This window comes from Benincasa hispida, chromosome 1 (genome assembly GCF_009727055.1).
Source record: "Benincasa hispida cultivar B227 chromosome 1, ASM972705v1, whole genome shotgun sequence".
In the NCBI taxonomy this organism is placed as follows: Eukaryota; Viridiplantae; Streptophyta; class Magnoliopsida; order Cucurbitales; family Cucurbitaceae; genus Benincasa; species Benincasa hispida.
Genome location: NC_052349.1, coordinates 95,192,260 through 95,216,268, shown reverse-complemented (window position 1 = coordinate 95,216,268; position 24,009 = coordinate 95,192,260). Strand labels below are relative to the sequence as shown.

At 31.4% G+C, this 24,009-nt stretch overlaps 2 protein-coding genes across 5 annotated transcripts; both read right to left on the bottom strand.

The window, feature by feature from the left end:
* Positions 1-6,950: 6,950 nt before the first annotated feature.
* Positions 6,951-9,207, bottom strand: LOC120070188 (inositol polyphosphate multikinase beta-like). Its single transcript, XM_039022044.1, has 2 exons — positions 8,882-9,207; positions 6,951-8,090 (listed from the first exon to the last, which is right to left on the bottom strand). The coding sequence occupies exon 2, from the start codon at positions 8,085-8,087 to the stop codon at positions 7,170-7,172; it is 918 nt and encodes a 305-aa protein (XP_038877972.1). The 5' UTR covers positions 8,088-8,090; positions 8,882-9,207; the 3' UTR covers positions 6,951-7,169.
* A 3,876-nt stretch (positions 9,208-13,083) lies between these two features.
* LOC120071108 lies at positions 13,084-20,746 on the bottom strand. 4 transcript variants are annotated; one of them, XM_039023180.1, is made up of 9 exons: positions 20,496-20,746; positions 19,227-19,417; positions 19,069-19,129; positions 18,295-18,343; positions 17,862-17,916; positions 17,695-17,782; positions 16,327-16,445; positions 13,693-13,755; positions 13,084-13,573 (listed from the first exon to the last, which is right to left on the bottom strand). In XM_039023180.1, the coding sequence occupies exons 1-8, from the start codon at positions 20,680-20,682 to the stop codon at positions 13,726-13,728; spliced, it is 780 nt and encodes a 259-aa protein (XP_038879108.1). In that variant the 5' UTR covers positions 20,683-20,746; the 3' UTR covers positions 13,084-13,573; positions 13,693-13,725. The 4 variants fall into 4 exon arrangements, with proteins under 4 accessions (XP_038879108.1, XP_038879117.1, XP_038879095.1 ...); XM_039023189.1 differs by lacking the exon at positions 16,327-16,445; XM_039023167.1 differs by lacking the exons at positions 13,084-13,573; positions 13,693-13,755 and having other exon boundaries at positions 16,124-16,445.
* Between the last annotated feature and the right edge of the window lie 3,263 nt (positions 20,747-24,009).

Below are 24,009 nucleotides of genomic sequence, written 5' to 3'. Positions count from 1 at the left end.
AACTAAGCACTTCTTGGGAGGAAACCCAAGTGTTCTAGTTTGATTTCAGTTTTTATTTAAGTTGTTATTTGATTAGTCTATTTGTTTTTAAGATGGAGAGTGTTGGGGTTGATGCCCTAAATCTCGTAGGGTCATGTAGTTTGTAAATACGTGTATGAACAAACATTTGTGATGTAATAATATGAGAAATTTTCTTCACTGTTGTCTATGAAATATGGGATTTTTTAGTTGCATTAACCACAAACCAATAAACTAAGATCCCTGGTTATCATTGTAACTTAATCATGTATGTGGAGACATACAAGTAGATCATGCCTAAAGTGATAACCTAAATGGTGACACTATGAATACAACCTGCTTTGTAGATGTTACAAGTGTTGTAAAGTGCTACAGATGGTCTGATCCTGATCATTCATGTGGAGACATGCGAGCGAGGGTGTCCTATACAAATGAGTTTGTATAAGATCGGACCACGAAATATTTAGTCTCATTATATAACGCCGCTCATGACAGAGACTTTCATTTCATTAGGATGACCATAGGTAACATGACCTTAATCCTAAATGAGTTAGGAACTCCTGCCTATGAGGGCAGTCCTTTGATTTCCATGGGTGTGAGTGGCCAGATTACCGACTTAAACCTACCACTTTGGTGATTCGTCTGATTGGGGCGCTGGGAACTCAGCTACACAAGATGGAATTCACTCCTTCCTCGAAGTAGAGGTAAGTAGATAGATTGTTCCCTTAAGGGCTGATTGCGAGGCTTGAACAATGTGGCGCCACACACTTTCTCATGGCCCGAGAAGTGTTCACTCATAGTAGAACTATGATGTATTGTTCATTAGAGGAATCAGTGGTACTTAAGGAGTTAGATATAACTATAAGGGCGAAATGGTAAATTGTTCAACTGTACTTATGAGCGAAGGATTATCGTACTGTTGATTGGCTATATCCAATGGACACAGAAATATATCTGTAGTGCGAAGAGTGCAGCTGCCGGTCTTTAGTGGAGTGCCCGACAGTTAAAGGATGGTGGATATCGTGATTAAAGAGTTTAGTCAGTTATTCATGTACCGTTAGAGCTTCAAGCTACAGGTTCATAAGATCCCCTTGGTAGCTCAATGAATTCAAGTTGAGAATCAGTTTTTGGGTTAGTTTGAAGTGTTCAAATTAACAAGAGGGAATTTGATTATATATGATATAATTAAATTGGTTCAATTATATGTGATATAATTGATTTGATGTATTAGATACATTAATTGGAGGATTTGATACAAATATGATTTGTATTAAATAAAGGAGAAAAGAACTATGGTTTAAATATTACATATGATGTGATATTAAAACTATAGGTTATAAATATATTATGATAAGTTAGTTGTTATATTTATTTATAATAAAACAATTATATGAGAATTATGGGTGGTTATTCTTTTCTCTAACCGTACAAGTGGGAGGTTAATTTCAGTTTTTAATAACTGAAGAATAAAATGAAAAGAGTTTTCATTTTATGAACGATCACTTCATTATTGAATTACTAATCAATCGCTCACGAGAGACTATACGATAGCCCTTTCGAGAGACTAAACGATCGAGCGAGATTTGCTAGACGATTGCTCACGAGAGCGAGAGATTGCTAGACGATTGGCTAGATGATTGCTCACGAGAGCGAGAGATTGCTAGATGATTGGGAAGATAATTGCTCACGAGAGCGAGAGATTGCTAGACGATTGGCTAGAGGATTCCTTATGAGAGCGAGAGATTGCTAAATGATTAAGTACCCACTGTCTATACGATAGACTATATTCTCCCACTTACTCAATCGTGTAGCTTGATCGTATACATCCTTCTGCCCTCTACCAAATTCACACAGAGCCCACACCTCCTGGATTCTCACTCCGAGAAGACCAAGGTTACTGAGTGGTAGTGTCAAGGGTTGTCGTTCAAGGATCAAACAGTTCGTGTTTGTGACGAGAGCGAGATTTTGCTAGATGATTGCAATGAAAGCGAGATTTTTCCAGAAGATTGCTCCTCGTTTCTTTGCGTTCGTGATCATTGAGACTTCACTGAAGAATAGTTCTTCAAAGGTATGTCTCTTGATTCCCTTCATTTTAGTAACAAAGCATGTTGTAATTTTCTCTATAATGCATAATTGTTCTTGTATGTTTGTGAATGCATTTATTCTTTCACAATGGTCTTGGAAAGTTCTTGCTTCTGCTCACTAGTTCTCTTAATAAGAGTTCCTTCAAAGAGCCACCTCATGATTGTTTTGTTTTGATCTTTAGGTTGGAGATGATGCTCAAGTGTTTTCAAGCACTAGTTCACCATCTAGATTCGTGGATCCTCATCATTATCCAGGCTTGTATCACTCATATGTTGTGTGATTGTTCTAGATGTTATGCATTGGGGACAAGGCATCCTTTTAAGTTTGAGGTGGGGAGTGTGTACTTTGTGCTTGAATCTTGTGTTGTTATGCATGACGTTTTGAATTGAATGCTTTATACATGTTATTAGAGAAAATTTGAGGAAAATTGAAAATTTTGAAAATTTTTGAAAAATAGTTGATTTTGGGTTAAGAAGAATGTTGAGACTGATTGAAGTATGTTCTTTGGTTGCTTTCTTTTACTATGATGGTTGATGAGTCACTCATGATATATGTCATACTCTGAAGTAGAAATTGGATAACATACTCCTTTCTTGAGTGCTCTTTGTTCTGAATCCCTTTTTGTATCCTTTGTATCTTGAGCACGAACCACTTTAATTTAGAAAGTTTAGAACCTCTAACTGAACAAAACTTTAATTTAAGTCAATTTGGTTGTCACCTCGAAAGGCCCTACTGGTTAGAAAGTGTCTTGCATGATGGTTTGTAATGTTAGACTAAGAGGAAAGAAAAAAATATTATTATTGCCCTATAAAAAAAAATAATAAGTAGAATGTACACTCATGTACTTGAAATAAATACCTTAGGATGTGTATGAATTTTTCTATGGATGAGTGTTGTGTATGTTGAGAAGTTGATGAAACCAGAATAAAAGAATGCATGCCTAGAACCTTTTCATTTCAGTATTCATAATTTCTCCTACTTTGTGTTTCTTTCTTCTCTTTGCTTGGAACTAGCAAAGTTTTAAGTTTGGGTTTGGGGTGGTGAAAAGCATCTAAAAAGTGCTTTTATTACCTTCAAATTTAGAGCTACTATTGCTAGTTTTTGTTTGGTTTGATATGGTTTATTAAGTGATTTCAGAAATCCAAGCATCGGGAGCAGTTGTGTGAAAATGAGCAAAAACTCGGGGCAAAACTCCAATTGTGAGTAATTACGGGTTTATCATGGACTTAGGAAGAAATCAAAGACCCAAGATCAAGAAAAGAGGCAAGTTTGGAGAGCAATTCAGAGAAGCCAACGCTAGCCGAGCATTGCAACACCGCTCCTTGACGCTGCAAACCCGAGAGCAATTTGGAACAAGGCAGCGTTGCAACGCTACGACTTCTACACACGGCTGGCATGACGCAAGCATTGTAACGCTGGTTTGCAGCGTTGCAATGCTGTGAGCATATTGCAAATAGCAGTATTGCGCTTCTAGGAAAAAGAAGAAAAAAAAAGGGGCTGAGCCGATTTTGAGCAATTTTAGTCCGTACAAGAGCCGAATTACAGCAGTTCTAATCGTTTTTTGTGGAAGACTCGAGATTTCTGTTAAGAGTTGATCCAATAACGTCTGTGGGCTGTTCATGACAGAAAGATTGATCGTGCTTGTGCTATTTTGTTGAAGAAAACACGAGATTTGTAGCGAGAGTCAAGGAGATGGTGATTGGGATTCGGATCTATTAAAGGGAGATCATTCTTCTACGTTAATTTACTTTTTGCTTTAATGATTGATTATTTGCGGAATTTAGTTATCGGAATCATGTGTGACTAAACTCTATTATTCTAGGGTGTTTGTGAATTTTAGGGAATGTTACTTTGAATACTGAATTTACAGTTGATTGATTTTGCATGGATTTCTAAATTATTTGTGATTAATGTTTTTTGATTAATTGGCCATTAATTGAATCAACCTAAGTTAATTAGATGTCTCGAGAAAGAGTTTAATTCGTTGGACCCAATAATTTAGATTGTTATTCGAAATTACATGAGAATGAATTTAGAATAACAGGGGGTTTGAAAGATCTTAATGTTGTAACTATTCAAGCGATAAAAGAGATTTCGGTCAATGGGTAGTTTTTAGGAGGGTTTGAGCTCGAGAGAGGATTTCCTGATTTAACTTCTAGCCTCATTCTATCGATTTCAATCAATTGCATGTCATACTCACTGTAATCCCTAAATGAACAACACCCTGGAATATTTTTGCTCTGAATTTGTTCTTGTGTTTGTGATTGAGTTTTCATTAGTCATAGTTATAAATAAAATTCATCTTTTGAGTTGCCTGAATAAAATTAACAAAGAATTATGGTAGTTAAGTTTAGGAAAATTTCACTCACGCCAGTCCCTGAGGACAATACCCTATTTAGGATTTATTACTTTGATTGCGTACACTTGCGCAACGCATCAGCTATGTCTATTGAATTAAAAGCCATGGAGAATAATATGACATGGACTATTGCTACTCTTCCTAATGATAGTTATTCTTTAGGGGTATAAATGGATCTACAAAGTGAAACACAAGTCAAATGGCTCAATTGAAAGGTAAAAAGCTCGACTTGTTACCAAGGGGTATACACAATAAGAGGGTTTGGACTACATTGAAACTTTTTCTTCTGTTGCTAAGCTTGTCACTGTCAAAGTTCTTTTGTCCATTGCTATTTCACAACAATGGTCTTTTATATAACTTGATGTAAATAATGTGTTTCTTCATGGGGATTTTATTGAAGAAGTGTATATGGACTTACCACTTGGTTATGATCCTAAACGTGTTGCACTAAGGGGGAGCATTTAGTTTGCAAACTTCATACATCTATCTATGGTTTAAAGCAAGCTTCTCGATAGGGGTCTGATAAATTTTCACATGCTCTTTTATCTCTTGATTTTGTTAAATCTAAGTCTGATTATTCATTGTTTACACGTGGAACCGGTTCATCTTTTCTTGCTCTTCTAGTTTATGTTGATGACATAATTTTCACCGGTGGTTCCTTGGTAGAGATCAACAAAATCAAAAGTCATTTACATCAAGATTTTAAGCTTAAGGATCTTGGTTCATTGAGGTATTTTCTTAGGCTTGAATTGCCTGGATCTACTAAAGGAGTCTTTCTTTCCCATCGTAAATACACATTGCAATTACTTGAAGAGTCTGGCTATTTGTCTTACAAGCCTTTCTCTTCCAATGGATCCTGATGTAAAGCTTCGAAATGATCAAGGTACTTTGTTGACAAATCCTTCTGTTTATAAGCATTTAATCGATTGTTTGTTGTATCTGACGATTTCTCATCTGGATATTACCTTTGCAGTTCATAAGCTTAGTCAATTTCTTGCTAAGCCTCAACAACCACATTTAGATGTTGCTCATAACTTGTTGAGATACTTAAAGAAGTCCCCAGGTCAAGGAATTTTTCTCACTGTTTCTTCCAATTTCTAGCTACATGCTTTTGTTGATGCTAATTGGGGGTCTTGTTTAATCTCTCAAAAATCTACCACGGGGTTCTGTATTTTCTTAGGTGACTCTCTAGTATCATGGAAAGCTAAGAAGCAAACCACAGTGAGCAGACCGTCGGCTAAAGCTGAGTATAGGGCGCTGCCAACAACCACCGGTGAGCTTATTTAGCTCATTCAACTACCGGAAAATTTACAAATCTCTTCTCCACTGCCTGATATAATTTTTTGTGAGAATCTTTTAGCCATTCACATTGCCACTGATCCTATCTTTCATGAATGCACCAAGCATATTGAACTCGATTGCCATTTTGTCAATAAAAAACTTGTTCGCGGTGATCTAAAGTTGATGACTATTCGATCTCCGACGGATGTATTCACAAAGGCTCTACCATTATCAACCTTTAATTTTCTATCATCCAAGATGGCTATTAGAATACTATTGGTATATAGTTGATTTTTTTTTTTTTTTTTCATTCTTGGTCTTGCTGTATATGCTAAGTTGTATAAGTAGCTTATATTCTTTAATAAAGACTCAGATTTTATTTCCATCCTCTATTTTTAATAAAAACAACCCTTCTTTTAACACATTAGAACAATTATATTCTCTCTCTCACTATAGAACTCCCAACTTTCCCAACTTTTTTTTTTTTTACTATTTTTTTCCATTTGCCTCTTTATCTCCCTCCGACCCTCTGTTTCAATGTTTTGCTTTAACCTAGTAGACAGTTTTCTCTAGTGGGATGTTTTTTCTGTCTTTTTGCTTTCCCCTTTCACCTTTCTATATCAAACCAAATAAAATAAAAACACGAAACAGGAAAAAAAAAAAAAAAAAACAATTAAAATTTACTGTCGAAGTAAAATCTCAACCTAGTATTGTTCTTGACCAACACTTGAAATAATCGCAACATCATAGTTATCTTTATTTATATTTTAAAAACAAATTATTACTATTTTATTTTTTGAAATTCAACACCTTTTTTATATTTAGGCATTTAAAAAAAATTCAAGTATAAAAAATATCAAATATGCAGGGATATTACAATCCATGGAATGTCCCTATGGTTTCAAAAAAGTAAAAGAATTTTGTAGTTAAAACTCTCATAAATAGTCTCTGACTCTTTATGAAATTTTGTCCGACAATGAGGCCTAAATTCATTTGAACTTTTAAAATCATAGAAATTAAATTCTAACTTTCTCCAAACTACATAGATGAAATTCATAATTTAACCTAAGTGATATTGTCCAGAAATAATTGCAGGAACAACAGTAATGAAAACAAAAACATGGCATTAGCGATTAAGCTTATTTCTTTCAATGCTGCAGACATGGGAAGACTCATGTGAAATGAATTATAAGGAACTCTTAAAAAATTACAAACCAAACAAAATTGGACATAGGGCTGATCAATAACTCAACAAATTTTGTTCCTAAAGTTCCAACAAGTAAATGAATTACTTTCTCAAAACATTCAGTAATGGCATTTGGTGAGATTGTTTCATAAGATAAAAGCATATGAGATTACTGTTCAGAGTTAAAACACTGATACAATCCTTCTTCATAAACAAAAATGTTTGAACCTTGATAGCTGCTTACCGATCAGAGTCATCACGATTGCAGTTCAAACTATTGTCAGAGCATGGCAGACAAGTTTTGTTCAGGCAGTCGAGATGATCGGTCAAAATCTCGGAGATAAACTTGATTAGAGAACAGAGCCCACCCAAGAAATTATGATCAATTACACCATTGCTATCTACAACGTGTGCGAAATCAACAAGTTTAATTGCTGCATTCGACTTAGTTTCCAGCATAGATTCTTTATCATACACCATCAGCACTGAGCTAGAATAAAAATGGTAAAACTTCTGATCTTCAAACCAAGTCTTGAGCTCCAATAATTGTGCCAAAATTCCATTTGCACCACCATAAATTGATGATGCAAAAACACAATCAAGATCATCCACATCAGAATCTGCAGAAGCATTTGAAGAAACAAATTTCTTCAGAATAATCTTAACTTTCTCAGCTGAAGAGTTTTGCAAAAATTTCCTCCCTGGCTTCCAGTATCCAGCTTTTTGGCTCACATGAATCTGCAAGCCCGAAAGCCGAAACCCCAGAGCCAAGCTGGAGGTTTCTCTATCCTTCTTAAAGCACCTTTGAATGTACTCCTCAGAAGCTTGTGGATACCAAGTTCTAGAACCAATCTTAATATCAACAATAGACGGATTTTGGTAATTTGAGATGAGATCCTGCAAAACAAGATGGGGATGCAAGCCAGAACCGTCTGATGCAGGTATATCCTGAGTTCCATGGAAAGCAGGGAAGAAGGCACGAATGTTATCTGGAACTTTGGTATTTGAAGAGAGTGATTTATAGAAAGCCACTTCCTTAGATCCTCGTTCATCCTTCTGTAGAGGCTTGAAGAAGAGCCCTGAATCATCTACAAGAGGACCCATGCTTCCATCACTTGCTTGATGGCCAGCAACTTGATGATCCGGGATCTTAAACATGGCCTAAAGAGAAGCAGAATGAATGAAAAAAGGACTAAATTTCCATAATTGTTGAATTAAACAAATTATCTTTGTTCACATACTAAGAAAATGATGAATTTCTAACTTCGAGATTGATAATCAGTTGAACTATACTCATTTTAGCTATTTGTCCTTTTACGTACTAACAAAAGGATGGATTTCGGCTTTAGAGAAAGCATAATTGTTCATATCATACATTTATATAAATTAGTAACGAATTAACGCAGTTGTCATAAACATCATAAGCAATTTCCTTCTATTACATCATCAAAACATTCTTGTAGATTTGATTAGCAATATCCAATAAGTTAATAGGGTCCACAGACAACAGTGATTAACATGAACTTGAATGAATCTTGTAACAAAAGGAGCAAATATCCATTCTAAACACAGCATAATTCTAATGTAAAGATAACTCTGGACAATCTAAATGACACAAAAAATTCATATAAGTAGAAGCTAAAATGATATAAGAAATTGAAGCAGAGGAGCCACAGATTCGCAATTAAACACATGCAATTCCCTTTTGAAACCAAAGATAACCTAAAAGATACAAGCAATCGCAACCCTGATCTGAAATAGAAGTGATTGAAAAGCATCCCTAACGAAAACGGCTCTTCACTACCAGATTCAAACGAAGGTTGAGGGGCAATCAAAGGAATGGAAAATATGAATGAAATTCACTGAATTCTTCGGTGAATCAAACAATAAGAGAAATTTAGAAGAACAACAGAGAATCATGGGGAAAGGGAATCTAGGGAGAGAGAATTTACCTTGTGTGAGGGAGAAGGAAATTGAGGAAGAGAAAGAAGTGGCAATGGCGAATGGGAAGAAAAAGGGTGAGAGATTGGCTTTTATTTATTGAGGCTTTTCGGCTGCTTTTACCATTGAATCTCGATGCGGCGGCGGCGGCGGCGGCGGCGGTTGTTGCTCTACCACCTGCGCATCTTCGGTCAACAAAAGATTACAACCTTTTTGTGACTTGTTTTTCCTTCTTCTTTCACTTCCATCAGATCAAATTACATGAATTATACAAACAAAAGTACTTACTTTGCTAGAGATTTATTTTTATGGATTAGCTACATTTTATACTCCAAAAATGTCTATTGATCCGAATTTTGAAATCAATAAGATTAATCTTTTTATGACGGTACAAATCATTTGTGAATCAATCAAATCTCTCCATTGTCCCTTTACATTCCTGATTAGTTATACATTACGAGTAGGTTTAAATCTTGAATACAGTTGAACAAATATTCGTTTGAAGCAAACTTTTTAGAACATCTTAATTTGTTTGTATTTATTTCTCCATCGCGATCCTCATTTTCAATCGTGATTTGAAATAACACGAGAACAATAGTATATTCCAAAATGTTTCTTTAGAAAAATACAATGTAGTGTTTGGTGCATTTGAGATCTAAATTTGTTTGTGATTCGTAATTAAGCACGAACATGAAAGGGCACATGGAGCAGTCACCTATTCGCAAGTGGTTTGTATTGTCATCAAAAGATTAATCTTTATTAATTTTAAAATTTCAGTCAATCAAGAATCAACATCTTTTGAGTGAAATTTAGGTCATCCGTACAAAAAAAAAAAAGTCATACATGAATTTTTATTATGTATTGTAACAAAAAAAAATATAATAAGAAACGAAACCGAAGATAGAATTAATCTTTTAAAATGATAAAACAAAAAATTAGATTTAACCCAATAGGAACATTTAACATCAATTAATCTCTAAAATAGGTTAGATCTTATTTACTAATTAAACGTTCACATTTGTTTTAGGTTTAACTTATAATATTTACCAAAGATTTTATTTTTAAATGAAGGATTTACATCAATAACGATTAAGTTTTACTCGCTTTGACAATGATCTAACATTTCTATTAAATGTAATAAAAAAATACTCCATTGAGGCTAAGTAATAAGATTTTGTGTTACAAAATGAGAAAAAAAAATGTGAATATAATTAACATTTGAATTTGCTAGTGAATGGACAAAGGAATATGATTAAAATAAATGCCTAAGATCTTGTTTGATCTCTGCACCCAAAAAGTCCATAATTGCTCTCTCTTGACAAAAATGAATTAATATTAAAGAATGAAGTAATGGGGAATAAATATAATAGACATAGACATGTCACATGTGAGAAGGAAAAGAATAAATAAAGTAGTGTAAATGAATCTCTCTCTAGTTATGACAAATTGAGAATAACCACTCTTTTTCCTTTTCTTTTTTTTTTTTTTTCTTTCTTCTTTCATTTAAGAGACGTTTGGTTTAAGGTTTTAAACATTGTCCGGAATTATGTCTGAAAATAAAAGGTCGAGGAATAAGATTGCTAGAAATGAAGAGTGACTGTATTTGATTATAGATGGAAAAGTTATTAAAATTTTATGGTAACAAATTAATCATGGACACCTCTATAAAATTTTGATAGATTAATTGATAAATAATAAATTCAATTCAAAGTTTTGAGCAAAATTGATTATTTAATTATCAAATAATAATATTAATTACAAATATTTGTAAAATGAGTAATTTATAATTAAAGTTACTTGATTACATAATTTGATGTATCAATTTGATGAATTTATATAAATATGATGTATTAATTAATAAAACAATCCAAATCAGTTTAAAAAATAAATATAATATTTTATGATTAAAAAATAATAAATTATAATTAATCAATGATAAATTAATTATAATTATTAAAAATAATATCATAAAATATTAATCATAATGATAACTAATTAACTACATATATAATTTGTTAATAAATTAATAGTATTAATGTCTTGGTTATTTAAAGATTATTATACAATTAATTTATTTATTTATGTTAAATTCAAATATCATAGTTTATAATTTAATATAATTTTCTAAATTTTAAATTATATTCCTCCCTCCCATCTCAATTCCTTCCATCCAAACACCCCCTTAATGATTTGATAGATTAAGCTAAAAAAATTGCATCAAGATGTTATTTAATATATATTTTTTTAATAATTTCTATCTTATTTTCTCTCTCGACTCTTGTTCTATTTCTCTCTCTAAAACTTTTTGTTCATTATCTTCTTCCTCTAGAACTCTTCCTTATATCCGTATATACCAACAACAACAATGAGTGAAGTTGTTTCTTCTTTCTCCCACAATGTCTGATGACTAGTGGTAACATATATAGTTTTTTTCATACACCAAACGAAGTAAGGACAAATGAAAAACGTAAGAAAATGAGTTAAAACAAAAACGAGAGCAAGAAAAGAAGAAAAACAATTCAGAAATTAAAAAATTAGTGGCATCAACGAAAAATTAGAAAGCTTTATTTTGAAATGTAGAAAGAAAAATAGGTTAAAAAAAAAATCTCTATGAAAGTTTTATTAGTTTGAAAAGTTTTTGCTTTTGTCTCTATCTCTCTCTTCTTTTTCAAAGAAGATTTTAGAAGCAGACTAAAAAGTAGCTAAATCTGAGTATGCTAAAATAAAAAGGCCTCTAACAAAAAACTTTTGATTGTCCTTATTCAAAGTAAGATTATTTAAATAATACATATGGAACATTAGGACAAGATCTACTGATATAGATTATATTAAAAAAGATATGTCACAAAATATGACATAAAATTAATATATGTTGATGGAATAAACTTTAGAAATGTTCACTTCTCCTCTAACCACTGTTTCTTGCTTTACTTGGCAATCAATAATAAAGAGCATCTTCTTACAAACTGGTCCTTTCTTCAGCAAGTTCAAAGCCACATCTAGAAAGCACAAAACAAAGAAGATTGGTATAAGATGTCCATGCAGTCGACATCTTAATTACCGCATTTATTTTGTGGGAATCTAAGATTTCTATTGACTAGACATTTGAATTATTGCATTTGTTTTGCAATAATGTAAGATGTCTTGACATCTAGATATTTTCGAACATTTTAAGATGCCTCTTACAGAGAGTATCTCGAGAGTCTTAGATACTCTCTTGAAAAATGTATTTTCTGAATTCCCATGATGAGAGCATCTCTTTTTTACTTTTTTATCCTTCCTTTTTTCTTTTATATATAAATGTGTGCATATATATCGCTTTCTTTGTTTGCATTTCATAATTAAAATAAATACTTTCAACCATATATCATTTTTTTTTATTAAATTGTGGTTGTTTTTATTTTTATTTCTTTTTTTTTTCTTTGAAAGATGCTTAAATTTAAATTTAAATTAATGTTTATTTTATAAAAAAAAAAGCTTGAATTATTATTATTTTTTATAAAAATAATATAAACTATATTAATTTAAAAGTAAATTCAATTTAAGAAAAACATATATGTTATATAAGTTCAAATTATGTTAAATTAATGAATAGACGTAAAGGTATTCTTGTATCAATTTAAGACATTTCAGGTAGAAATTCTACAAAACAAATATAGTTATCCAAGTATTCCTAGATATCTTCAAAATTATTCCTATAAAACAACCATAATTATCTAAAGATGCCAAACATCTGTAATTCCAGACATTTATAATTCTTAGCATTTAAAATTATTATTATCTACATTCTCAAAAAATAAGCAACCCCTCAGATGTTTTTTCACGGGCATCTTGTAAACATTTGGATTACCATATTTATTTTACGATAATGTGTAAAGAAACCCTAACATTTAGAGATTCTCGAGCATACTAGCATACTCTTATGGAAACCATCCTGAGAATTTTGGATGCCAAAACACGGATTTCTCGATTTCCATGTTCAGGGCATCTCCTTTTTAATATTAAATTTAATAGAAGTTCAAATTAATTAAAAAAAAATGTAACAAAAATTCAAATAATATTAAATTAATTATAAAGTAATGAAGAGTTGTAAAGGCATACTTAGAACTTTATGTAAACTCAAGACATTTTCAAGTAAAAATTGTATGAAACAAACACACATATCTAAGTATTTCCAATTATCTATAAAAATATTCTTACAAAACAAATATGGTTATTTAAAGATGTTGGACATTTATGATCGATGCATTTAAAGATTCCGATTATCTATATTTCCAAAAAAAAAAAAAAAAGAAGATAAATGGCCCCAAGGCATCTTGTTGGGAATAAATGTCCTTTTCCCCTTCCTCATTGAGACCTTCAAGGACTGAGGAACACAAATATTTCTACTCTACTCAAGTTTACTAGAATTCCAACCATCATGGTGCTTGGTATTTCAATACAGTTTGATGCTTGAGTTAGAGCTTAGACGGAGATGGCGTTTAAGTAGAACTATGGTGAAATTGCATACTTGCATACAATAAGATTTTGTTGATTTTATAGCCTTTTGTTATCGATTGGTAGATCCATTCCTAACACGATAGAAGGATTTCCGTCGGTACTAAACAGACACCTCGACTTGACTACGAAAAGTCAGTTGGTTAGGCATTTAGTAGATTTTGATCTCCTCCCATAGCAATGTGTTTGAGTAGCTTGCATTTGACCTTGTACATGTGAAAAATAAAAAACTTGTGTTAGTGTAACATTGGGTTATACAAAGTTTCAAATATAATTTTAATTAGAATAGGTTGGGTTAGACAAACTTTTTCTAAAAGATACTTACATTGCACATCAAAGGAGAAGCTTATTTTGCACTTTAAATCTTCGTCGAACGACCAAAATAAGCCTATCAAAAGAAGAAGACAAATTGTCTTAGATAATGGAGAACACAGAATGCAATAACAAAAGTTATTCTTTTCATGATAAATATATTATATATATACCCCAAATATGTAAAAGATATATATATATATAAACCTCTAACCACACAAATTGATTTTCCAAGTCGTATCATTACATGGGAACAAAAATTAATTCTCTGGTGGGAATAAGTTGAGAGAAAGTGGTGTGAAAATATTTGGCATTGAGGATCATAACTCCTCCGTAAGCTTAAAAAAATTTACTAGTCCATTAATTAAGAGATAAAAGTAGTGTTCATGAATTTAATTTTTAAAAATAAAAAACTAAATAACAACTGAAATACTATGAATTTGTTTTATAATCATTTTGACTTTAGTAACCATTTTGTTTTTTATTTTTTCTTTTGAATATTAAACCTATACTTCCACCTCCAAATCTTTTTCTTTGTTATCTACTTTTCACCAATTGTTTAAAAACCAAGCCAAATTTTGGTAACTAAAAAAACTAACTTTCAAAAAGTTATTTTTTTCTTTTAAATTTAACTAAGAATCCAACCATTGTACTTAAGCAAATTATTGTAAAAAAATTATATTAAATAGGCTTAGTTTTAAAAAACAAAAATAAAAAACAAAATGGTTACCAAACTGGGCATATTTTTTGTTTTTGTTTTTAAAAATTAAGCCTATAACTCCTAGTTTCACCTCTAAATTTCTTTGTTTGTGAAAACCATAAAAAAAAATAGCTTTTTAAAAGTGACTTTTGTTTTTGAAATTTGATTAAGAATTCAACCATTGTACTTACAAAAAAATGTAAATCATTAGAAAAAAATGGAAGAAAATAAACTTAATTTAAAAAGATTAAATTAGTAGAAAAGATTTGGAATAATTAGAAATAGTGGAGATGACAACTAGCATGTGAGTTATGGTACAGAATCTAGTGTGTGACAACTGAGAGTGAGAGATCTCTTCACCAACTGACCCAATATTGTCATTTTCCATTTAGTATATTATAGTATAAAAGTAGTGTGTTTACTGGTTTTGTTTTGTTTCTAAATATTAAATATATTACGTATTTAAAATGTCTACACTCAACACATCTAAATTTTTTGTGGTTGATCGATTTTCTTTTTCCCTATTTCTTATTTTCAAAACTACTTGAAAGGTTGCATTAAAAAGAATTTATATATATATATATAATTTATGCAAGTTTATACAAAACTGCTTAAGTTGGTCGGTTATAGACTTGCCGTTTTAAGAATTTTAAGAGACGGGATTATTATTATTATTTTATTTTATTTTTACTTTTTTTTATATCCAACGAACTTTTGCACACCCCAACTAATTTAATCTATGAAACAATTTGTCTAACTTTACAACATTTGTGTGCAAAGAAAATTCGTAGAATTTTAAATCCTTAATAGGTGGCCAAACTTCATTAAATGATGGAGTTAGTTGCTAATCAAACAACTATTAACTGAATGTCAGAGGCTCATCCAAGAGTCGAGCATATTGATGGCTGAAATGTGTAACAACTTTAACAATGATGGCTCGAATGGTTAACAACTGAAATGAAATCTAGTAGTGATTGAGAAGAGGAAAGGTCGTGCAAATTTTAGTTACTAAGGGATTGATCTATATAATCTTCGAGTTGCAGTCGAAGAAAGGTACACCGAAAACTCATACATATTTTCTATTAATTGACCAATTTCTAAAACTTGATTCTAACTTGAGCATCTAAGTGGATTTCACTCAACATCACACTAATGTTCAAATTTGCTCATTTTTACAAGATTTTAGGCTACTCTTCCTCAAGAATACAAATTCACTGTTGATGCAATTTTTAGCATCAACAATGTGTGTTTACATAAAATAGATAGGATTAATTTTTCTTTTATGGAAATAATGTAGATCTTTTTCATTGACTAGTTTTATAATTTATTGATGGGAATATTGTCAACAATTGTTCTATTATTTAAGCGTCGTTTGGCATTCATTTGATTTTTTTACTTTTCTCTTTTTAAAAATTAAATCTATAAATACCACTTCTACCTCCAAATTTCATCATTTGTTATCTACTTTTTACCAATGGTTTAAAAAACCAAACCAAAATTTGAAAACTTAAAAAAAATAACTTTTAAAAACTTGTTTCTGTTTTTGAAATTTGACTAAATATTCAATCATTGTACTTAATAGCGATTCGAATCATTGTAAGAAATGGAGGCAAAATAGGCCTAATTTTAAAAATCGAACCGATTACTAAATGGACCTTTAAAGTTTGGATGTCAATCCATAGGGAAAAGAAAATATATATAGGTAAAAATATATAAGTTGAAAAATTGATTGTTTCTTAGAAAATAGTCTAAAAATTGACTAGATTAGATTAGATTAGATTAAGGTTTGAAGAGTTGACTACAGCTTACAAAAAAATCAAACAAGAATCTTAGCCCATTAGCATTTCCCAATCCCTTGAACAAAACAGTCCCAGTTTTTTGTGCTGTTACTTTGGCCTTGGCAACAAAGACGTAGGTAAGGAAAAGTAGGGATGCAAGAAAACTCACAGATATAATTCTGGACAAAACAACGTATGGCTGGGCAACAGATTTTTTTACATGAATCCCAAGAACACCGTTGGACACTTCTTTCTCTTCAGAGTAGAACTTCCTGTATATTTGGATACCTGAAGCAAATTTCACCCCATTACCCATACAGTATTCAAATGGTAGCTGGATCATTTCACACACACACAAGAAAGAGAGAACAGAAGGACTTTGTATCAGCAAACTAACCAGATTGGGCAAGCTTTAGTTTTCATAAAAAGTGGAGGAAATGAGCTGATTTTGATTGGGGCAGAAGGTAGGGGTGTACGTAAGTTGGATTGGGTTAGGTTGAAGTACTTTTTAGACCAAACCCAATCGTTTAAGTTGTAAATTTCTTCAACCCAAACAACTCTTATTAAATAATGAACCCAACACTAACCCAACCATGAAACTTTTGGATTTGGTTAGTTCGGGTTGCTTGGATCATTATTTAAATCTTATCATGAAATGAAGTAAAATTAATATATATATAATTGTATTAATAGTAAAATTAAAAAAATAAAAATAAATAAAAACATACTTTTTTAAATTAAGTAATTAATAATAAGTTTAGGGTTGGTTCAGGTATTTTAGGTGAACCTATGAACCAACCCCATTCATAAAGTTTTCATTTATTTGAACCCAATTCAAACCAAATCGTACATGTTAGAGGTTGGATTGATCGGGTTTTTTGGATCATCAAGTTTTATTCACACCCCTAGCAGAAGGTGTCATGCTTCCCCATTTTATTCTCTAGTAATAGTGTCATGATATTCAATATATTTATCATGGCTTCAGAATATTTGTTATCAATCTTCTTTATATTTAATTTATCGATCATCTTTGCCTCAGTTTATGGCTCTTAAGACCTCCAAAAGGTATTAACAAATAATGTCTCTAATGGCATGTTTAAGAGTAATTTTGAAATAGTTAAAATCAATTTTTTCGTATTTAAAATCATTTTGAAATACACCTTTAATCACTCAAAATAAATTCAATGTTTAATTTTACACTTTTAAAAGCATTTTTCATACTATTAAAATTGATTTTGAATGATTAAAAATATTTTTTGAGTTTGAAAATGACAAAAGCAATTTTAACCACTTTAGAATCATTCACAAACATGTCATAAGTCGTGAAGCACACTAGGCAAGTAATTTTTGGGAACTGCTACATTAGAAAGGAAAAGAAAAGGAAAAAAAAAAAAAAGAAGAAGAGGCAAGAAGGATAATGTCAAAATTGTATAGAACAAAAAAAAACAAAAAAAAAGTTCATGTCAAAGTATTACCATGAACAAGATAATGAGATATTTAGGAAATGAAAATTAAAGATATAGGTATATTATCTTACCATCTGCTAAGGTTTTTATCCCAGGAAGAACTTTATCAAGACTCTCTGCTTTCAACATTGCAGAAAAGGAGGGGTATTGACGTACATCCTGCAGAGTTTCAGAAGTTTGTAAGGAAATAATGGATAGTGTAGAAATGTCAATGTTTTGAAATATGCAGAATTAATACCTGAACCTCAAACAACAAACATTTATTGAAAAGTATCAACGCTCCAGGCTGAATTCTGAACCAAGAAGATGGCTAAAAATTATTAGAGTGTTAAATAACGTGCAACTTTGACATTTAGGTTGTTTTGTCCATTTCAACACAATAGTGACAAGCTATAAATTAACGGGCCAGTGACAACAAAGAACCCTGTAACATTTCACAACTATAGCAACTCAAATGTCTCCAATACCGTAACATCTTTTAAATGATGTGCACAGTTTCTCTAAGAAGAAAATCGCAATGCAAGATTCCATTTCTGTTCTCATTTGCGCTACTCCATCTGATGTATATTATCATGTCTGTTTACAGAATTGAAAATTTTTTATACACCACAATGGAAAATGCACAACCATCTAAGAAAGTAATTTTATAATGGGAAAGTTTTCTGCAATACCGATTGTAATCCCCAGCAGCACATCTTCCTTCCACTCTCTTTAGGCCATCTAGAACCAATAATATATTGCATGAGATAAATCAATGTTAAAAATCACGACACTAAATCAATAGCTCAACAAGTATAAGCATATTCCCAAGAAAAATACTACCAAAGTGAACCCAAAAGCTTAAGCTAATATTTTTTATATGTATCATTAACACTCTCCTTCACGTAAAACTATTAACATCCATAAGAAGGAATTTGAACTCAAGACTCTCTTCTAATAGGATACCATCTTGTCTATATATTGTCTAAGTGCCAATATACATGACATTGGTTACTGATTCAAGTCACTTGGTATTCAGTTAGATATTCAGATTTTAAGCCTCTTAACCAATGAAAGTTACTGTGGTTATTTGTACTTGTAGTACGAAAGTTGATTTTACACGGTAAGAAATTCAACTATCAAGAATTAGAAGTAGCCTTTACTAAAAGAAAAAAAGAGTAAGAGATAGAGGTAGCCTAGTGTACTGTTCGGTATAAAAGCAAAGCCCCTACAGTAGTGACGTGATTTTTTCTTTTAGCGAATACTTTGATAACAGAATTGGCCTTCAAAAGTCCTTACTCCTTACTTTCTTACGTTTGGTTATTGAGTTTTTTGTATGACATGTGCTGTGTACTGAGAACTCTTGTGTGAGATAGGCTTGATTTTTACCTGTTCTTGTTTACATATTTAGTACTCTTAATACATCTAGCACAAGCTTAAGAATGTACAGAAAGTCTAAGAATTACCTCTTAGCTGAGTAAAGAAAGGCTCATGAACATGAAGCTCAAAGTTTACTGTCTTTAGAACCTGCAATGTGCAAGCAAATGCTCGATTAGACATAGGAGATGGGTGTTGGAAATCGTCATAATTATAGACTCAATCAATCAAGCCTAAAAGCACTTGCATTTACTAATTCCGCTCCTCCTTGAGCAATCAACTCATTACATTCTTCTTTGTCCTCCAAGTCATCTAGTGACCCACATGATGGTTTCGAGACTGACTTCCGAAGTGAGGACACTAGATCCTTATACAATCTGGAGACATCTGATAGAGAATTTGATACATCGAGTGTGAAGAGAAGAATTTCACAAGCCCCTTGTTATCCATATCAAAATATAAATCAAAAGCAGGACAGTTTGTTTTCACACTATGCTTGCTGAAGTAAAGAGAACAAGTATGTCTGGATAATATACGGCCAATAATATTAGTACACAAATATAAGAAACTGGCAATCGACCTACATCCTTAGTTCCTTATACCTAAAATTTTAATGCTCAAAATTAGAGAATGTGTGTGTATTAACAAAAGACTAGGAGAAAAGAATTTGTCAAATTTCATGCCACGTTCATGTAGTTAGGGGAAGGAAAATGAAAAAGAATAAAGGGAAATATCATCTTCACCTCCACTAATAGAATACCCAATCCCCCCAATGATTTGAACTTATAACATTTCCTTCGAATAATTAGTAAAATAAATACCTTTCCTTTCTCAAAAACAAGACAGAAAATTGCCTAAGCACCAACAAATCATCTAAAACTAAGCTAAAAAAAGGACAAAAAACAGCCACTCAGAATCTAAAAGGCGTTAAGAAAATCCAACATCAATTCCCAAGTTCAGTCAAAACAAACATTTAAATAGTAAAAGGTAACCCTACAAGATAAGAATATCCAACTCCTAGATCGGATTAAACACTGATTCAGCAAAATAAAATTTTAGAAAAAAAAATCAAAAGAATAATAATATTTCAACAGTCTTATAATTGAAAAGCACATATCATCTAGCGTTCGCTTTGTTCAGACATGGAAGACGAACCAGCATTGAAATAGTTCATGAAATAGCACAGAGGATGCGAATACGGAGGTCTCGGAGAAACGGGAAGAACCCAACTACAGAGAAGAGCTTAGTACTTTTAACGCATTATGAACTACGATCAATTTTCTGATTTAATTCCGTTTTATTAAATATAAGTTAAAAACAAACAAACTACAGTCATAAAGTTCCAGAATCTAATTTGAAGTGGTACATTTCTTCTTTATCACTGAATCCGCTACCAAAATCATGGACTCCCGGAAAGTGAATTTCAAAATCAATAGAGAGAAACGCGAGTTCAAGAGAAGCAATTTCTTCTGTCTTTTCCGAAAATTACAAACTAAGGATTCATTTTTTTCAGTACCAGTGCGATCCAAATTGGGTGGAGGAAGATTGTGATTCAGGAGGTGGGAGCAGAAGTCTGTGTGCAACCCTAGATCATGCTCCAGGGTTCCATCGATGTGAGATTGGAGAGTGAACTGGAGCAGCTCTTCTAGGCAGTCTCCTAGCTCAACCGGCGATGATCCTGGTGAAGATGGCTGTCGCTCCATCTATCTCTCTCTTACTTTTTCGAAGTTTGAGATTAAAAACAAAATTGAAATTTCACACACTGAATTTTTTGTTTCTTAAAATTAACTCACTTCTAAGTGTGCAAAGAATTGATATAATATGATATGGATATAATGCGGATATGTCCGTGGTTTGAAGTATCTTATTTTTTTTATTTTTATTTTTAATTTTCAGATATGCGTACATGTTTTCAGAAAGGATAAGTTGGTCAATTTTTTTTTTCAAATTTAAGCTCAACTACTTAAAAAGCCCAACACACAACATATTTTATTTTAGTCTAAGAAGCACAAATATAGATATGAATACGATATGGCAATACGTTAATTTTTAAAAAACTAAGATACGGATACGTTAAAGATACGTATTATATATATATATAATTAATTACTATAATACATATTTTAAGTTAGATTAGAATAGATTCAAGAAGAGAGTGAAAATTTGAAGAAAAAAAATCAAGTAACGTCGAGTGATTGTTGAGTCACTAGAGTAGATGTTAGGAAAGAAGTAGAAGATGAAGATTGAATAATGAAGTTGATGATGAATGAGGTGTGAATCATGATTTAAATAGTGAGAAAGAAGGGAAGAATAAAGATTTAATTACATTTCGGGTTTTTTTTAATTTTTTATGTTTTATTATTTTTAATTTATTTTATTTTGGATTGCTCCATTTAAGTGGCTTTTATATTTTGAAGTAATTTTAAAATCCTTGAAATCACTTTTGTCATTTTCAAAATCACCGTGAAATATGTTTAATTCTTCAAAAATAATTTTGATGATATGAAAATTGCATTTAAAAGTATAAAATTGAAAATTAAATTAATTTTGAGTAATTAAAAGTGTGTTTTCGAGTGATTTTAAAAATGAAAAAAAAATGATTTTTGATGATTTTAAAATCATTCCTAAACATGTACTAAAATAAAATGGGTTGAAGGTTGGGCTTTTTAAATGGTTGGCTTAAATTTGAAACAAAAAATTGATGCACGTATCCCTTCACGTATCTAGAAGCATATACATATATATGAAAATTAAAAATAAAAATAAAAAATCAGATACTTCAAATCACCTATCAGACATGTATCTACCACGTATGTGGATGTATTCGTATCTGATACCGATTCTCTGCACAAATAGTATTTGTGCTTCCTAGATTTTAGTTTAGGAGTGATTTTAAAATCATCAAAAATCTTTTTTTTTTTCATTTTTAAAATCACTCGAAAACATACTATTATTCAAAATTAATTTAGTTTTCAAATTTACACTTTTAAATGCAATTTCCATATCATCAAAATTGGTTTTGAAGGATTAAACATGTTTCATGGTGATTTTAAAAATGACAAAAGTGATTTCAACCATTTTTAAATCATTTTCAAACATAAAAGTCCACTTTAATTGAGCAATCCAAAACAAAATAAATTAAAAATGATAAAAACATAAAAAAATTTAAAAAAAAAAAAACCTGAAACGTAATTAAATCTTCATTCTTCCCTGTGCTCTTACTATTTAAATCATGATTCACAGCCCCTTCATCTTCAATCTTCATCTTCTACTTCCTTCCTACAGTCTACTCTAGTCACTCAACAATGATTCAACGTTACTGGATTTTTTTTCAAGTTTTCACTCTATTCTTGAATCTATTTTAATCTAACTTAAAATAAGTACTATAGCAATTAATTAGACATTATATATATAATGTATCTTCAACGTATCCATGTCTTAGTTTTTTAGAAATTAACATATCGTCGTATCATATCATATATATGTATTTGTGTCTGTGTTTCTTAGCCCGCACTACTTCCAATTTCAAATTATTACCTATTTTTTTATCAATGGTTTAAAAAATCAAATCAAAATTTAAAAATTATTTTAGTTTTTAAAATTTGGCTAAAAACCCAACTAGTATGATGCAAATCAGAATTTTTTTTTAAATAATGTTTTTTTAATAAATAATGAAAAAAAATAGGATTGGGAGGAAGTATTTTAAAAAATAGGTGTTTTGGGAAAGTATTGACAGATTTAGGATAGTGAAATCGTGTACGTGGTACACGATTTCCATGAGGCACACTCGTGTACCGGGTACACGAGTACCATTTAATCCAATCAGCTGACATGGACTGATTGACCAGTCAAGCGAACTCATGTACCCGGTACACGATTCGCTTATAAATTTTTTTTTCTTTTTTTTTTAAAGTTAATTGTTAAACTTAACTTAATTCCTTCATTATTGCTTATAATTGTTTTTTTAATTGTTAAACTTAATTATTAAACTTAATTCTTTCATTATTAAACTTAATTATATATTTAATCTACGGTGAAAACATCTTACACTCATATTTAAAAAAAAAATACCATGATATTAAAGAATATTTACAATTAGTTCTTTTGAGATTTCCAATTTGAGAATGATACAATGTGGGATTTAAAAAGACCCCCTGGCCCTTACTCCTCATGGGGGTTGTCTTCGTGTCCCTCTAAATTAAGTTCACCCTGTTGTCACTGTCGTCTACGACGAATACGTCTTCGATCGGTGTCAGCAACATTGAGTCGTCTTGTTTGTTGAATAATACTTTCTATGTTGATCAATGTTTGCTAACACATTGAACTCAATTCTGGTAGGTTGTTCTGCACTGAATATTGCTGAACATCGTCGATAAAATTATTCTGTAGAATAAAAAAAATATATTAAACAATATTCATATTATATATATGGAAAATGTCTGATTTTAAATCTCTTACCAATAAGAGTAAGCGTGTCAAGTGAGATAAATCGCCTCGTGATCGAATTGTACCAGGGAAAGTAGTCGTCTAATACAGCTGGCCCATTTGTTAATTCTCCCTGTGCACAACGATCACGTCGTCCATGCCATTAGGATAAATACTCCGCATGGATTCGACGCTAGTCTTGGTCATGCTTACCTCTTAAATTGATCTGGTGTAGTTCTGGGAGTGTATAGGATAACAAATGTATCGTTTTTCGCATACCGAACTGTCTCAGCATACGATCTGGATGATGTCACTCTACTATATTGAAGCATATAAGAGGGCTAATAGTCAACCAGATGTCTTCACCATTACGACAATAATCAGATAAGGATGACCAAATCTGTGGGTATGATGTCCAAATAACCTGACAAAACAAATAATAAGTATACATGTAAAATTTTTTAAATATTCATTTATATACATATTTACTATCTGATTGCGCATCAGCATGTCAAATATTTTTCTGTACATGAGCAACATATTTGCTGACTATTTAGAGGCAACTAATACACCACTCCATCTAAAATTATAAAAAATACAATTAA